Here is a 19,339-nt window from a genome sequence, read left to right as displayed (position 1 = left end):
AGCCTCTCTACTAGCGCTGTGCCGGTACTATCCCCTTCCCCAGAACGTCCACTGAGGTGCTTCGCTCTTCTCCCAGAAGTATAGTGATTGTCATGCTGAATGCACTTTTGTGCAACTGTTTACATGAATTACTTCCCGAGTTTTTTGCTCTTTGTGTGTTTTCATGAGACACCTTCAACTGGCTTGAATTAGTTGCCGATTTCTTTACTTTCTTAAATGTTGGTAGTTTCTTTCTTTATTTTGTATTCCTCTCGTCAAAGTCAAAGTCAAAGTCGTACGATTAGTCACACACGTTACCGCAGTGAAATGAGTTCTCCGTATTTGACTCCATCTCTTGGAGCGGTGAGCCGCAAGCGTGAATCATTAGTTGATTTGACCCCCCCAATCCAACCCATTGATGCTGAGTGCCAAGCAGGGAGGCTTTTACAGTCTTTGGTATGACCCGGCCGGGGATCGAACCCCCGACCTCCCAGTTTCAGGGCGGACACTCTAAGCACAAGGCCACTGTCTGGTGTGTCGTGTGTCTGAGGCTGGGCCAATGCAGACAATAATTGCAAAGCCATGCATGGACATATTCCTAAATGGGTTCAAACACCCCTACTTATCACTAGCCTGGCTAAATAAGCCAGACCGAATCAGCCGTTGGCAAAAAGAAAATTGCCTGCCGGCGGATTACGGTCTGGAGAGGCTCAATTGTACGCCCATTTCAGAGAACTGGTGTGGCCAATTCGGGACACGGTATGCAATATGGGCGGGCTTTGGTACAGTGACGTTCAATGCTTGAGACCTTTGACTGACAGTACCTCTGACCTGTACATCTTGCCCCAATGCATTTCCAATGGGAGTCACATGGCTCGACACAACATTTGTGTTGTATGAGGGGGAGGGGGGCAGTCGAAACACAGCCGAAAGCCGTACAACAGCTTGTAGTCCAAAATGTTGTATCAAACCATGTGACTTACATTGGAAATGCATTGGGGCGGCCATGACACTTACATCTTGCTTACATCTAGCATGCATCAATGTTGTATGCTGAATTGAAAGGTGTGAGTGAGAACATAGAGCACTGCTAGCTTTCCATCCAACCGAGAAGCAGTGGTGGTACATTTACTTAAGTACTGTACTTGAGTCCAATTTTGAGGTATTTGTACTTCACTTGAGTATTTCCAATTCCCAGTTACTACACTACATCTCAGTGTACTTTTTACTCCACTAAATTTAGTTGGAACATTTAGTTACTACTAGTGACTTTCATTATCATTACAAAACATACATTAAACACTTCAGCCATATACATTTCGGCCATTTGAAAATAGTCGATCTACAAGCTCACAATGTGTCGCATCGCTCATAGATTTGCTATTTTCTAAATATTTGTATACATCAGAAAACTTGGAAATTGGTCATTCTGCATAGTGAGTATACTTTCTACTTTTGGTACTTTAAATACATTTTGATGCCAATAGTTTTAAGTACATTTTTAATTCCGGGACTTTTACTTGTAACAAAGTATTTCTATATTGCAGTATTGATTATTTTTACTTAACCCATTTTGTGTTTTAGCTATTGAAAAATAGCAGATCTACAAGCTCGTAGCGCGCCACCGAGTGGCGCGCTACGAGCTTGTAGGTCTGCTATTTGTTTTTAAATCGAAGAACGACTGCCATAGAAACATAGCTTTTTCAGAAAACTGTCAGGATGTAGAAGTAAAACAGTAAAACAGTTAACCCATTCTGACCTGAGATCAGATTCATACGAGGTTTCCACTGGACACACACTGGTCTGATTAACCCATTTTGACCTGAGATCAGATTCTAAAAATGTCAGTCGTTCTTCGAATTTTTCAAAAATAGCAGACCTACAAGCTCGTATCGCGCCACTCGGTGGCGCGATATGAGCTTGTAGATCTGCTATTTTTCAATAGCTAAAGCATAACATGATGCTAACACCAAAATGGGTGCCCGGTCAGAATGGGTTAAGTACTTTCTCCACCACTGCGCACAGCCTCCACATGCAAACAAGATGGTGCCATTCGGATGCATCGATGCACAGCAGTAAACCAAGTGTAGACGTCATTCTTTCTAAGGTACACTGATTTCCATGTATGTGTCAGAGCTTAAACTGTACAGCCTGAAAAAGGTTGTTTTCTTAAAACAACGGCTCCTTTTATTTACAAAGCAGATTCCCACACGGACAATATACAACGAAATTGATGTAAAAGGTTGGAGGAAGTGGACCCGAACAACATAAATCCAAGTATTAACATAACATCTACTGTGTGCATACACAAACGGATTATGTTTTCGGGAAACTGACATTTTGATGGTGGAAAAATTGGACTTACACGCTTTACATATCTTTGCCAGGGCGGGGTATCTTGTTTACGAATGCTATGCTCGATGTTGCGTGAGCATTCAGGGGGCAGAACCACGTTGACTTAATCTCTTCTCAAAACTTATTTATTCAGAAACGCATCCCCCCCCCCCCCCCCTGCCCCGTTGAATGTTTGTTCACTAAACTTTGTCGGTATTTTCTATCTATTACATCGTTGTTGTTTTTTTTATATAGCATCTTTAAATATGCTTTCTATACTGTCGGCCAGCTGGCTGTAAGTTGTTGATTTGCTATGTTGCATCTATTTAATTGTGTTCAATTAGTGCATTTGTTGCAGAGCACTTTGTGAGATAAGTGCTATATAAATAAAGTTATTATAAATAAATAAAGTTATTACTAGTCTGCTATAGGCTAGGGCAGCGAGCTGCAGTGCATGCTTGATCATGTGACCTCAAGAAAAGAAAACCAGAAAGATGTGTTCCACAATACATAATTATATAGCCTTGGACCATCCTGTGTGCCAGTGGTGCAAAGTACATTTACTCAAGTACTGTACTTAAGTACAGTTAAGTATAGTTGATAACTTTACATTCCTGGGCATACAGTACACATCACAGACACATTCACATGCCACTCGGTGGCGCACTGTGAAAAATCGTAAAAATGTGGAGCAAATCTTTGAATATATATTCTTTCAAAGTGAATGGTCAGGTCTAAATGGGATAAGTATTTATATAATTATCGTTGTATAATTGAAAGTGTCTTAACTGGCTGTATCACAGTGTGGTACACACGGTAACATGGCCGCTCAGGACTGCAACAGGTTGCAGAGGACCATTAAAACAGCATCTAAAATCATCGGCACAGCATTGCCTGTAGCCTCCACAACATCTTCTACACCACTCGCTGTACGAAAAAAAAGCCCCATAACATCATTAAAGACACCAGCCATCCCACAAACACCCTGTTCCAACTACTACTATACTTTGCACTTTTTTGTGTGTTTGTGTTCTTTTTCTTGCACTATATATGTTTGTTTTTGTCCTATAAGACAGCGCTCGGAGCAAAATAAATGTCATTGTATTTATACTCTGTATCCATACATATGACAAATACACCTGAACCTGAACATGTTGAGACCAATTCCCGACATTTACCTGTATTACAGTAGTATTTTAAAGTGGGCCCTGATCCAGAGAAGGTTGGGAACAACTGTAAAGAGTGCCTGATCCCTATATACTGTATATAGCTGCACAGAAACCCAATCTAAGTGCTGCGATCTGTCGGAAACCACTCTAGAAGTTATCAACAACTCTTATACAAACAGCTGTAGTCACTAAAAGACACACGCACGCGCACAGGCACACGCACACACACACGCACACACACACACACACGCACACGCACACGCACACACACACACACACACACACACACACACACACACACACACACACACACACACACACACACACACACACACACACACACACACACACACACACACACACACACACACACACCCCACTCTGACTCTCTGATTCATCCAGGGACGTCTTAGTCTTTAGTGAGCCAGAATTTATGTTAGTTTGAAATCAGGTGATATTCTGAACGAGAGACGTCACGTAACTAATTTGTCCAGGTCCTGACCGTATAGCTTGCTGAGAAGGAACCCCGAGGGCCACCAGACCCCTGGAAGTCCTATACGTATACATACTTCACGGTGCGGCGAATAGCGAATATAATAGCCTGCCCCAAAACAGGGACGCCGGTTGAAAGTGTTTTAAGACATTCAGGGGGTCATCTCTCTGCTGCCGCAAGAAAATAGAGACCTTGGAAAAGTATAGAATGAGAGTATAACCCTGAGCTATCTTATATCACAACATGTCTTCTTCCTTTCCTTCCCAATAACGCTGTTCGGAATGGAATAATATGTGACACTATATAAGTCCATTCAGGAGTGGTGGTGGTGATTGAAAGGAGTTTTATTGTCGCTGGCAGGTGGAAACCTGACATGTCCACAAGTGTGACTTTTCACAAAGCCTGTGTGCACGTGCCTAAAACGTATATATACCACTTGCGCTCCTCCTCCTCCTCCCCACCAACCACCACCACCACCACTGCACATAGCACGTGTGTGCGGGACGACACTTCATTAAGAAGCTTTCATTTACCTGGTCTAGCCCCCCCATAACCCACTGTGCCTCATGTCCCCTCCGTGCACCCCCGCTCCTCGCAGGCGACAGAGCTGAAAATACATCTCTGAACCCAACCGTGGCGGGCAGGGGGGTGGGGGGGAGTTTAGCGGGTTAGACGAAGACTGTCGGTTAGATGGAGGGAGGGGAGAGATAGAGAGACAGAGACAGAGAGAGAGAGAGAGAGAGAGAGATGGAGACAGAGAGGGTCGTTCGTATGTGTCTCAGATAAAGACTGCGTCTCTCCGTCACTCCGCCCCGCCTCTTGCATCAGCTCTGTCGCCTGGCAGCCATGCGTGCACGCATACTGACACACACGCACAGCCTGCACTGTGCATATACGTCACTGACACTCAGAGACGCATAAGTGCACATAATGTGTACAAACACACACACACACACACACACACACACACGCTCGCGCGCGCGGAATGTATTTCTACATTGCAATATTTATACCTTTAAGTAAAACCACCACTGGCCAGCTGTTATATTGATACAAGTGGGACTTTGGGGCTATAGGACTTCATATTGGAACAGTGGCATTTGTTTGCAGTGGCCGAAACGGCTAGTATATAGCTTGCCTAGTGGCTAGTTCAGTCAGAGGGCATTTGTTTCCACGAGGGGGTTCCGTGACAAAATGAACAAGGTGTGAGCCTTACACAAAAGACAGAGGAGTCAGACTTGCGGTATATATACGCGTCCGTATACGCCGGACAGAACAGCAGACGAGAACGCAGAGGGGAAAAGACGTGTGAAAACCGAGCAGCCATAGTTTCTGCTACTACTACACCAGACTCCCACCAGGGGAGAGAGAGAATAAAGCACGCACCTCCCCCTGTGGGAGAGATGGGAGTGTGCCCACTTGATTCAACTGGAGTTGTCTTTGTGTTTTGATGAATTATAGAAACAAAGAGGAGTGTTTGTTAGAGTAGTGAGCTGGGCTGATGCGGTGGGATATTTATGTTTTATATAATTATGTGAATAAAACATATGTATATGTAAATAAAACATAGACGGGGGTGATAATGTTACTGTAGGTATGCGTTTAGGACTATAACTAGTAGCAAACAAATGTTTTGTGCATGCCGCTAGCACGAGAACACCGAGTCTCATAAGATGAAAAGGGAAAAGTTTTAACTGCAGTCACGTGTAAAAAAAAACTTTCAGATACTGTTTTTCTCCCAGTGTGGAGGAAGAATGATTAGGATTTTTTATTGTATTCTCTCGCCCTTGAAATATATAATCCATTGGTTTCTGTTGTGTGTGAACATTAATAGCAATTCAAAGCAGTTGTCCTCAAAACCAAGTCGCTGTCATAATAAGAACGGGTTAGGTGCGCTCATGAACACGGCAGCAGAGCCTATTTGTGCACGGCTGCACGGTGAAGGCCTTAGGGCCGAAACGCGTATAGGTCAGCCGTGTTTTTTTAACCATGGAATAATGGGTTGTCGTACTTGAACTGAACAGAGTTGCCTTGGAACTTCTTTAAATTCGCCACTATCATTGTTCTTGCCAGTGCCACAGTGTTTTTGTTACCAAGGTATAGAACTTTAAAGAACAAACAAAACAAAAAACTCTCTCCAAAGAGCACCGAGTCTACAGTTTTCTATATTTAGTTTTAGTTTTCTTTTTTTCCCCCCTGTTCATTCATGTTGGATTGGAGGGATACATCATAGCTGTGTATAACTGCTTGCATATTCACTGCTCCATGGAGCAGTGCCCTTGTAGGCCAGGTGTAGCTAATCAGTTAATGACCTAAATAACCTCAGTAATGGCCTGGCCCCGGGGGCACCCCCTCTGTGGACTCGTCTATAGCAGTGGTTTTCAAACCTTTTCATATCAAAGGTCCATTATTTATTCAGCATTTGAGCCACGGGACCACCAGATGAGATTTAACCTCTCAGAACCCAAAACTTAGAATATTTTGTTGTCATTTTGGATAAGAGTTTGTCCACAATAGCAATTCTTCTACATTCTCAAATTATGTAGACTTCTAGCAAATTACGTAACGCTGATGTTTAACAATAATTTAACTCTTGAGAGCGTAAAAATGAAACCAAATGGACCCATTTTGTTTCATTTTACGATCTCAAGAGATCTATAAGGGTCCATTTTGGTTACCAACTCTCCATCATTCAGCTGGGCGACCACCTGGAACCCCCTGAAGGACCACTGGTTGAAGACCACTGGTCTACAGTGCTGTCACTCACCGTGGTGGACCACGCCCCTCAGGCCATGGATGATTGGGTCGACGGCCGGGTTGTCCTTCCCTCCCACCTATAGGAGAGCAGAGAAGGTAATAGTTAACAACGTGAACCTATCCAATGCCTATTCTTTGAATGCATGGACCATTCAGGGGCTCCGTATTAACCCATTCTGACCTGAGATCAGATTCATACGAGGTTTCCACTGACTGGACACACACTGGTCTGATTAACCCATTCTGACCTGAGATCAGATTCTAAATATGTCCGTCGTTCTTCGATTTTTCAAAAATAGCAGACCTACAAGCTCGTAGCGCGCCACTCGGTGGCGCGCTATGAGCTTGTAGATCTGCTATTTTTCAATAGCTAAACGCTAAAGCATAACATGATGCACCAAAATGGGTTCCCGTTAATATATTGAACGAATGGAAAGTATTAAAAAGCGCTTCTGACAAAAACCTCTTCAACTTCATTGGACCCTCAAACTGTCTGCTGAAGCAGCTAACTCTCCTCTCCCTCTCTCGTGGAAGTATAATAGGCAATGTATAAAATGCCAACTTTGATGAGGAAATATTGCTTTGTTTAAAAAACATCCTGATGTTGATTGAGCGAAGCAGTTGCTGTGATTTGAACATAATATATTTCAAATTAACGTCTGAAATGACAATTTAGGGCATTTGGCAGCCGAGCTTATTCAGAGCGACTTGAGAGATCTGAGTAACTAGCATGAACAAACAACACGGGGTAAATGGTTAAGTAAATAAAGAGTGAACAAGAAAACACATTATTTTTGCACTTAAAAGTAACTAGGAAAAAAAAAACAGCAGCAAAACTAAAAACATGTTTTGCATGCTGAAATAACATAATAGCGTCTGCAGACAAGCTAACAGTATGTATAACTGTTAGCACTTTGAGATTCTAACGAATGTAAAGTGCGTTATACATAACAATCCATGATTATTATTATTACCAGTAAGACGCGCAAACGCGGGAAGCGAACGCAGCTCGTACATATTTGGGTTTTGGACGTATAGCTGCTTTGGGGACTCCTAATATGGTTATGGCTGAGTCATGGTGACGTAATCACTCAGCTCCATATATGGGCACAAAAGCGGGACAGACAGACAGACAGACAGACAGACAGACAGACAGACAGAGAGACACACACACAGACAGACATGATCTGCTAGGTCTCATAGTAAGTGCTCACTGCATTCGCAATTATTATATATAACATCCATTTTTCAAGTAAAAATGTTTAGACGTCTGCAACACATGGATATTGGTGTATGATGGTATGATGTATGATGGGTCGTGTTCACGAGTGAGGGGAGGACGGAGAAGGAGAATCGGAGCGGCAGGAGGGTGTGAATTATATCGCAATGTATCAATAAATGCTGGCGGACTTTATAGTTTAAGTACATTTTGATAGAGTATTTCTATATTGCAGTATTGATTACTTTTTCAATACTTTGTCTGGGACAACGTAAAAACCCAATTTACATACTTTGTTGTGCCCAGTGTTGTGCTTCCGAAAATAACCCATCTACAACCTGTGAGCTTGTAGATTTATTATTTAAAAGAACCCATCTACAACCTGTGAGCTTGTAGATTTATTATTTAAAAGAACCCATCTACAACCTGTGAGCTTGTAGATTTATTATTTAAAAGAACCCATCTACAACCTGTGTTCTTGTAGATTTCTTATTTTCGGCGCGCAACCCGAGGCGCAAAGAAGTACACATCAAACCTTTAGTTTCTACCGGTCTGCAACTGGCTCATTGATCACACACAATTCCACCATATTCTCTCTCTCTCCATTTCTCAATCTGATTGAGGAGTTTGTATCTCTGCCTGGAGATGGAACATCTAGATCTGCATCCAGTACATTATTGTTTTGGGGGAGGGGGGGGGGGGGGGGGGGGTGAATAATAAATAAAGGTTTTTGTTAATACTGCATATTTGTGTGTTGTTTTACTAAACACCGGGTAATATTACAGTAGATTAAATGCAACACTGACTGAACAAGCAACATTTTCCTGATAAGAATTCATATTTTGGTCTGTGTCATTTGAGAACAAAACACCAATTTGGAGAAAACACAACATTGGTTTGAAGGCAAATGCTTTCGGTATGCTTTCAGAAGACGCGTGTAAAGACTCGAGACAAAATAAAATACAGACAGATCGTCAGACGTGCGTAATGATGCGGATTGACACCTTGTGGTTTTGACTGCAGGACGTGAATGCAGTGCAAGAAAGTGCATGTGAGGAAAGCGCAGGTAGTCTATTTCATTTTTTCAACTTTGTTTTGTTTTCATTTCTTATTTAGACAGAGTTGAATGAGAGCGAGAGAGAGAGAGAGAGAGTGTGTGTGTGTGTGTGTGTGTGTGTGTGTGTGTGTGTGTGTGTGTGTGTGTGTGCGTGTGCGTGCGCGTGTGCGCGTGCGACAGAGGGAGGAAGAGAGAGAGATGAGAGAGAGGCCGGGAGACAGATGAGAGAGAAAAGGGGGAATGACAGACAGAGGGAGACAGAGGGACAGACAGAGATGACAGAAAGTGAGAGTAGAGAGAGAGAGAGAGAGAGAGAGAGTGAGAGAGAGAGTGAGAGAGAGAGTGTGTGAGAGATGACAGAGAAAGGGGTAGATGAGGATGAGATGAGATGAGATGCAGAAAGCGATTGATGAGAACGGGAGCGACGGAAAGGAGGGATGAGAGAGAGAGAGAGAGACGGAAAGGGAGAGATAAGAGAGAGTGGTGTAATTAGGTGAACAAATGGAGGCAGTCAACAAGCTCTCGCACACACTCTCTGCAACACACACACATGAGTGTGAGATGTGCGCGAGAGAGAGAGAGAGAGAGAGAGAGAGAGAGAGAGAGAGAGAGAGACCTGGCCTATAAGCCAACGAGATGAAGGGGAGTTTGGGAGAAGTGTGTGTGTGGAGGCTTGCAGGGTGTTTATCTGAGCGTGTGCTCGCCCTGCCTGCATAGCAATGTGTGAAAGTACAGTACAGTCTGCGGGATAATCCTCAGTGTTGGGTCCATGTTTATTGAGGGGCGCCAGCTAATAAGCCAGACTCAAAAATCACACTGTCGCGTGGTATTTGAGTCTGGAGATGCATGTGTATGGAATTTGTTTCCCGGGGGGGGCGGGTTCAAACATTTTCTCTTTGACGCAATTGGTCAGAGCTATACTGTCAGTCAAAGGTCTCAAGCATTGAACGTCACTGTATACCAAAGCCCGCCCCTATTGCATACCGTGTCCCGATTGGCCACACCAGTTCTCTGGTTGTAGGAAATGGGCGTACAATTGAGCCTCTCCAGACTGTAATCTGCCGGCAGGCAATTACATTTTTGCCAACGGCTGCTACGCCAGCCCCCCCCACAGCCAAGTCTATGGAATTTGAAATTTGTCTTTAGAGCATTTATGACATGGTAAATCGTTTTGCCAGCCCTATAGTCTATGGACTTTGTGAGGATATTACAATGGTTCTTTAGAGGACTTTGTATAGAGAGCACTTTAGAGCCAGCCAAGTCTATGGAGTCGGACGTTAATGCTATAGTTCAGAGCACGTATGGCCTAAGTCGTGTGGACAGCCAAATCTATGGACTTTAATGTTTGTTTAGGGAACTAAATGAAGATGTAAGTGTAAGGACATCATGTGGCCGATATACAGTAAATACAGTGGGACCCCCCCTCTCTTCACAGATTGTTGACGGGTGCTAGCCCCTCCTATATACAGCTTTTTTTTAAATCCTACACAAACATTAAAGGTAGAGTAAGTGATTTCACTTAATTCAAATATCACTTATTATTTTGTTTTGTTGTGATAATCCTCTCTACTATAGAGTGTGCTGACCATATAAGGAGTTCCTCCCTGTCCTCAGTTAACCCCTGGGGGTCAAAAAACCTTAGGTTTCGTTTTTGACTCTCTATCCTGATTGGACGAAGGCTTAGGTCCCACAGCCAAAAACGAAACCTAAGGTTTTTTGAGTGAAATCACTTACTCTACCTTTAAGTGCCATTGACGATGAATGGAGAATTGACATGTGTTGTATGATGATATGAGCGCTCCTCACTTAAAACCCATTTTGGGCGGGAACCCCTTTTGGTGTTAGCATTATGCTATGCTTTAGCTATTGAAAAATAGCAGATCTACGAGCTTGTAGGTCTGCTATTTTTGAAAAATCGAAGAACGACTGACATAGAAACATAGCTTTTTTCAGAAAACTGTCAGGATGTCAGGAAGACATTTCATTAAATCTGATCTCAGGTCAGAATGGGTTCACACGGGGTTTGATCTTACTGTATATTATGAACACTGAGGATATCACTGTGCTATACTGTGGCACTGAATAGGAAGTCCAGCACTATTTACATCTTCTCTCCGATGTGTTGCTGTTTGTTGTCGTCTTATTGCTGTCTATTTAATCACATCTTTCAATTTGCAGCTCATTTGCGTATACACTGGAGGTGAACGAGTGAGCGAGAGAGCAGGAACCACACAATGCATAAACATAGACAATCTACAAGCTCACGGCGCCTGGCTGGCTGGCGGGTGTGCGCGCCAACCGTGAGCTTGTAATCTGTAGATCTCTGTGCAACTTTCCGGTGCATGCACCAAATTAGAACGACGACAATGGAGAGAAGGAGAGAGAGAGAGAGAGAGAGAGAGAGAGGAAGCGACAGACGGTGATGGATAAGATGAGGAAGGAGGACAGAGGGGAATTATGGTTTCATTATAATGTCTCTCCGAGCCACAGGCACCTCCGACCCACAGCCCGCCCCTGTCCCTGCCACAGGGCCACACATCCAGAATGTCCTACTGAGGAATCTCTCCATCTCCCTTCCATCCTCCTCTCTCTCTCTCTCTCCCTCGCGCTCTCCATCTATAAATGTATCCCCATGCTCCTTGTTCTCCTTAATTCACTCTCTCCCTAGATTCTCTTGTCCTCTCTCTCTCTCTCTCTCTCTCTCTCTCTCTGGGGCGGTGCACTGGCGGTAACAAAGCGGAAAAAAGAACGGTTAAATGTGACATGTCCTCATCCCCCCCCCCCTCTCTCTCCCCTCCTCCTCCTCCTCATCCTCCATGTCTTCCCCCTCCCTCCCTCCATCCATCCATCCATCCAGCATGCTGTCTCTCTGGGCCCCAGCATGTTGTCTCTCTGGGCCCCAGCATGTTGTCTCTCTGGGCCCCAGCATGTTGTCTCTCTGTTCCCAAACAGTGGCTCTGCGGACACATTGTTGTGGGTCCCTTTAGTTTTGCTTTCCTATACATTTGGTTTTTAATTATTATATTTCAAAACATAAAAAATAAGTCACACCCGTGTGCACTGAGTGGTGCAACTCTCCTCCCCCCCCCCCCCCCCCCCCCCCCCACTCTCTCTCATTAGCAGGCAACAGTGCAGCACTGTCTCTCTCTCTCTCTGTTTCTGGCACAACAGCGCCCCTACTGGTGCTCATAGTCATATACTGGTGCTCCTTAACGTCACATAGGTGAACCAACACATGAACACTGATGACATGACTTGTACCAATTTTGTTTCATTTTGACCCACTGTGTATTTGAGTTTGACATCCATCCCTGACTTACAGGAACAGACGTCCTCGTGAGGAAAGGCGAGCCAATAGTAGGCCGACCCACAGAGTTCACCTCAGCTCTGTCGGAAACGTCCCAAGAGCTAAAGAAACGGACAACAAGGTCCTAACCACCACACACACACACACACACACACACACACACACACACACACCCATGTTGCCCTCATAACAAATTAGCAATTTTCTTTTTGAAATCAGCATAAAGGGAGCCTTTTTTTCCTTTTTTCCTTCTTCTTTTAGGCCAACAAACGCTGGCAGACGATTCTTCAACGTGAGCGATGCGGCCGTTAGAAGTAGGGCAGCGAGCGGGCCGGGCGGCCACGCACGTGGGCGTGGGAGGGGCAACACAATGCACACACACACACACACACACACACACACACACACACACACACGCGCGGGACGGGATCGCCGCCTTTCATCGCTGTGTGGCGCGCGGCACCGACGAGCAAAAGAGCCTCATCGATTTAACCCATTCTGACCTGAGATCAGATTCTAAAAATGTCCTCTACACCCTGACAGTTTTCCATTCTGACCTGAGATCAGATTCTAAAAATGTCTTCTACGTCAGTCGTTCTTCGATTTTTTTCAAAAATAGCAGATCTACAAGCTCATAGCGCGCCACCGAGTGGCGCGCTACGAGCTTGTAGATCTGCTATTTTTCAATAGCTAAAGCATAGCATGATGCCAACACCAAAAGGGCTTCCCGTTCAGAATGGGTTAAACATGAGCACACTGAATCTTCTGGAATAACCGGGGAGTCGAACAGCCCCCAAAGACTGACAGCAAATTATAACGTAATGAATTCTGCTCCCGTGTAACCGCTGGGCCTAATGTCTGCTCAAGTGGCGAGCGCTGTGCTGATTGCTGAATTGGAAGCAGCTCGGTGGTTGGTTTCGGCCGTGTTGGCGCACGCCACCTAATTACCGCCATTGGGAGGGCGGCGGGGGGGGGTAATGGCTTCAGAGCAGAATGAAGTGGTACTATATAGAGAGACTGCACCGCGTGTTCAAACCTTATTGAGTCTATATGAATAGAGAGAGCATCCGAGGTCTCCTTCCCACTGAGCACTGCGTTCGGTCTACCTACCCCCCTTTATCTATAATTTAAACGAATGACCCAAATGTATATAGCGGCGATTCTGATGCTTTCTAGTTCAAACAGGCCTCATGCAGAGCGGGGGGGGGAGATCTACATGTTTGTTCGCCAAGTCGAAAAGATGGCCTTCTGCATTATAGCATGCAGCCAAACTATAACATATACTGCCAAATGACTACACGTCCTACGTGTGAATTTTTTGTTCTTCTTTTTGTTTTGTTGGCTGAAACTATTGACGGCACGAGGAAAAAGATATTTCTGCTTCATTGAAAGTGAAAGGCAAAGGGGTGAAAAAAATAGAGAAAAGGGGTCCAGAGTTGGCACACATACTGTACTATAATGCAGGTCTGGAGCCAGCTTTCAAATGTGGTATAAGAGCAAGAAAACTAGTGTGAACTAGTGTGTAGGAACTCGTGAAGTCACAGAGGGACATGACAAAAGGCTGGAATGCTCACAGATAACGTCAAGACTTTGACAGGACCTCAATCGTGGCGATGTTTTTTTGTTGCCAACAGGGATGCCTTGTCAAGTGATCTCAGAAGTCCTGGCTCTCTCTCTCTCTCTAAGGACCCAAAGAAGAAAAGCTCCCCCGAGCTTCTCTTTCCAGGCAGAGGGCGCTCAAAAGCCTTTGCTGAGAGGATGAAAGGGTTCCTTTGACAAAATGTGACCAGATTTTGACTGAGAGCCTGCCACCGCGCAACCTCCAGCAAAACTTATTTTTTCGTCCAAAATGAGTTGATAGCACAGGCAGACTCTTCACATACTAGAGCATGTCTGAAATAAGTGTCAGAGCTGTGAAAAAATGAAATAAATGCTTAAACATGTAGCTACAGTATAGGTGTAATGTTATAGAGACCACAGCAGTGAACCTTTCAAGCCTGTGTTTTCAACTCGCTGATTTCTGCAAGACATTACTCTATTCAACCTTTTTTCCTGGGCTGTGTGTGTGTGCTCCAACTTCCTGTTGATTTCATTGGATATAATTGGTCATCTGACCAGTTTCATTGGATTTCATGCAGGATCAAATCGACAGGAACTGGAGCACACACAGCCCAGGTTCTTGTAGGTCTGCTATTTTTGAAAAATCGAAAAAAACGACTGACATAGAAACACGGCTTTTTCAGAAAACTGTCAAGATGTAGAAGACATTTTTTAGAATCTGATCTCAGGTCAAAATGGGTTAAATCAATAGAAATTAACATTTTAGATAGCTTTGAGACTATACTGTGTTGTTGTCTCGACGGTGAATCAATTAGAAATGCAATAAAACACGGTGTGATTGAGGCGAGACGCAAAGCGGTTACACAGCGGTATAACTCCCGGAGAAAGGGACGACTAATAAAACTGGAATGGAGTGGAGCTCGGACTTGATTTGTGTCAGGGCTCTCCGTGTACATCCACCCTGGGGGGCGACTCCAGTTCAGAAAGCTTATCCCATTCTGAACGGGAAGCCATTTTGGTGTTAGCATCATGTCATGCTTTAGCTATTGAAAAATAGCAGATCTACAAGCTCATAGCGCGCCACCGAGTGGCGCGCTACGAGCTTGTATAGGTCTGCTATTTTAAAAAAAATCGAAGAACGACTGACATTTTTTATAGAATCTGATCTCAGGTCAGACTGGGTTAATCAGACCAGTGTGTGTCCACTAGTGGAAACCATCGTATGAATCTGATCTCAGGTCAGAATGGGTTAAAGGCATCTTGGCGCGCCTCGCCGAGCACCAAAGCAAATGGAAGCTGCGTGCCGCGCCGTAAATAAACCAATAAAAGCGTAATGATAGCTGTTTACCGCTACCATCTATTTCAATCAGGGGCCGGTGTACGCGGCGCCGCGCGGCGCCTCCGTGGCTCTCCCGAAGCTTAGCCAAGCTGATAGGGCCAATTTGTCCTGTGTGGCGACCGCGATGATTTAATTAATACATGCCACCAGGAAAGCGACAGCAATCCAATTGCCGCATAAATATGCTGAAGGGAGCAGAGAGACAGAGATATAAATGCACCGGGCATAGGGAGAGAGAGAGGAATTTAAAGTATTCCCACTTGATCGCACGCCCACACACACACACACACACACACACACACACACACACACACACACACACACACACACACACAAAGAGCTCCCTAATGTTATGTATTGGGTCTCCATTAGCAGTGTGGTGTAGACTATATCCAAGTACATTTACTCAAGTACTGTACATTTTTTTAGGTACTTTTACTTTACTGGAGTATTTCAAAAATCTGAATCTGAATCTGAAAACGAAAAGTATTGTTTTTGGCACCGGCATAATATGCTTATTGGTTACCCTCAGCTGCGATCTATCAATGTCAGGTATACCAATAGAACAGGTTAAGAAAACTAAACTGCTTGGAGTTCTACTGGACAGTGAATTGTCATGGTCGGACCATATTGATGGCATTGTAACTAAAATGGGTAGAGGTATATAGCCATGGTCAGGAAGTGCTCCTCAGTCATGGGTCAAGTGATGCAGTCATTGGTGTTTTGTCACCTTTATTATTGTCCTGTTGTATGGTCAAGCAGACCTGAACAAACTACAACTTGTTCAGAACCCGAGCTGCTAGACTGGCACTTCATTGTTCTACTTCATTGTTCTACACAAATATTGAATATAGGCATAAACGCCTGTCCTGGTTATCTGTTCAAAAACAAACTCCATTGCAGTGTCCTCCATGTTTGTTAGAAACATAATTTCTAATCAAACACCAGATTACTTCTTCAAACAGTGTTTAAACAGAATCAAGTGACAGACGTAATCATCACACCAGAACTGCCAGCCTCTGTCATTTAACACTCCCGGCTCCAAAAAACGAACCTCCTCAAACAAACAGTTACGTATCGATCAATATCATTTTGGAACATCTTACCACCTCACATTAACATAACTATCTATCTAATTATCTTTCAAATATGCTTTAAAGGAACACTTGCTATACAGCTGGCCACATGACCATAATGATATTCTTATTATGTTGCATTACATTTTATAGAATAAATTGTAATTATGTATTTATGTACTTTTTGTATGTACTGTATGGACCCCAGGAAGATTAGCTGTCGCCCCGGCGTCAGCTAATGGGGATCCATTAAAATAAACAATAAATAAACAATAAACGTCACTAAAAAAATCACTAATCAGATCCGAACCTCGTATGGATGATGATCACCACGGACAGCGCTGCAGCTTTCAGAGTTAACCCATTCTGACCCGAGATCAGATTCATACGAGGTTTCCACTGGACACACACTGGTCTGATTAACCCATTCTGACCTGAGATCAGATTCTAAAAATGTCAGTCGCTCTTCGATTTTTCAAAAATAGCAGACCTACAAGCTCGTAGCACGCCACTCGGTGGCGCGCTATGAGCTTGTAGATCTGCTATTTTTCAATAGGTAAAGCACGACATGATGCTAACACCACAATGGGTTCCCGTTCAGAATGGGTTAACAGCCAAAGAAGATCCTACTTTTAATGGGGCCCTATATGGGACGCACGCGCACGTATCCTGGTGCTGGGGGTATATATAGGCCTATTATGCAAGGCGTTGCCTATAGCAACCGGGCCAGTGTTAAAAGTTGATTTTCGTCGAAACCGTTTCATATATTCGATATAAAGCTTTGATATAAAGTATACGAGGCATACAATGGATGCACTGTACTGTAGACTGTACTGCAGTTTCTTCCAGCGGTGAAATGTCCCTTTAAGTATCGCATTCGAGCGCTTGTTCCCAGCACTGTGTGAGTGGAGCTGCTTTGAGTGTTGAAGGCGCAGGCAGCATGGGGAGGACAGCTTTAACCCATTCTGACCTGAGATCAGATTCATACGAGGTTTCCACTGGACACACACTGGTCTGATTAACCCATTCTGACCTGAGATCAGATTCTAAAAAAATGTCAGTCGTTCTTCGATTTTTCAAAAATAGCAGACCTACAAGCTCGTATCGCGCCACTCGGTGGCGCGATACGAGCTTGTAGATCTGCTATTTTTCAATAGCTAAAGCATAACATGATGCTAAACACCAAAATGGGTGCCCGGTCAGAATGGGTTAAGCTCACGCTCCCAGGAGGGGAGCTTCTTGCTCAACAGGACATCTTCTCAACACAACCAGACCCCTGGGACAGCGTCTCCAGGCACGCACGCACGCACGCACACACGCACGCACGCGCGCATTCTGAGTTTCTGACAAGTGCTTTACTGGAGATATTATAGCAGAAAAAAAGTCGAGTCCCCTCGAGATGAGTGAAGTAAAATGTTCTTCTGAAGGGAGCTCCCACCCACATGCATGCAAGCGCACACACACACACACACACACACACACACACACACACACACACACACACACTCACGCACACACACACACGGAGAGAGAGTGATTTGCATAGCTACAAACACATAAGCTAAACCCCTGGAGATCCATCTGGAAGCACCAACTTATCGAGTTCACGAGTTCAAATCAATCTCTGCTGTCTGCCACCGCGTGCAATAGCATCACGTTCGACAATTGAGAGAGAGTGTGCGAGTGTGTGTGCGTGTGTGTGTGTGTGTGTGTGTGTGTGTGTGGTAAACTATTATAAGTCTTAGAACTGTGAATGGCAGCAAGAGAGCTAGTGAAGTGGTAATAACAAAATTAAATTGAGGGAGGGATGGAGAGAGAGAGAGAGAGAGAGAGAGAGAGAGAGAGAGAGAGAGAGAGAGAGAGAGAGAGAGAGAGAGAGAGAGAGAGAAATTCTGGAGCCATATTAAAAAGAGTGACCCTGCCTGTTACCATTATAAAGCCCTTGCCTGCCAAGAGTTGGACATCCAAAAGAGCCCCCTCAGTCAGCTGGTTTTGAAACTAGCTGACCTCTCACCTTCTGACATCACAAACCCCAGACAGCCTCAGTGCAGCTACACTATCACTCAGAAGATTAGACCCAACCAAATTATAACTAAAGAAAAAGATAAATACATCACATATTGGAACGAACTCACACAATCACAACACAAACTAGAAACATATTTGGCTCTAAACAGACAGTATACTGTGGCAGACTACCTAACCACAGTAACTGACAAAAACCTGAGAAAGACTTTGACAATGTACAGACTGAGTGATCATAGTCTGGCAATAAAGAAGGGCAGACACAGACAGACCTGGCTGCCCAGAGAGGAGAGGCTGTGCTGTCACTGTGATGACGGAGCTATAGAGACAGAGTTACACTTTTTAACACAATGTAAAAACTACACAAATATTAGAGAGGAGTTCTTCCCAAAATTTGAAACAAATTTCCCAGAATTCAGAAGTATGACAGAAAGGGAAAGATTACCAGTCCTTCTGGGGGAACAGAAAGAATGTGCAGTTTTGGCTGAAAAATATGTCAATTCCTGTCACAAGAAAAGGGACAACCAGTAGGACACACATACAGTATGCCATGTTTTATTTTCTGCACCACCTGCTTTATTTTATATTATTTTAATTTATTTTTTCATGTCATTGATATTATGTTGTTATGTTGTTGTTTGTAATATCTGTGATTGTGCTTTGGCAACACTTGTAAAACGTCATGCCAATAAAGCCTGTTGAATTGAATTGAATTGAATTGAGAGACCTAAATTCAACCTGTGGAGCATTTTGCAATACTGTATTCTATTGCTCCGTAATGCTTTTCTGGGTTTGGCACAGAGCACAGATCTGCTGTTTGCTGACATGTGGTTATAATTGTTTTGTATTGTCGAGCATTTCATGGTTTGACCCAAATGTGACAGAAATATCAGGGCTCGGGGTATTGTCTTTTTACAGTATACAATCAAATGCAGCACATTGTCAACACATACTGTACGTGTTGTTAATGAGTAGTAATCTCAGTAGTAATCCTTTATTGGACAATCTTCAAATATACTGTACT

The 19,339-nt window shown here is 43.9% G+C and overlaps 1 protein-coding gene across 1 annotated transcript in view; it reads right to left on the bottom strand.

The window, feature by feature from the left end:
• LOC308328649 (receptor-type tyrosine-protein phosphatase gamma-like) overlaps positions 1 to 19,339 on the bottom strand; it is a 385,093-nt gene that overhangs the window by 103,876 nt on the left and 261,878 nt on the right. The window contains 1 exon segment of the mRNA XM_080782637.1: positions 6,743 to 6,809. Coding sequence (XP_080638763.1) covers positions 6,743 to 6,809 — 67 coding nt within the window.

Source organism: Protomyctophum bolini, assembly GCF_963924005.1.
Source record: "Protomyctophum bolini genome assembly, chromosome: 2".
Lineage (NCBI taxonomy): Eukaryota > Metazoa > Chordata > Actinopteri > Myctophiformes > Myctophidae > Protomyctophum > Protomyctophum bolini.
This window is presented reverse-complemented; position numbering and strand designations above follow the sequence as displayed.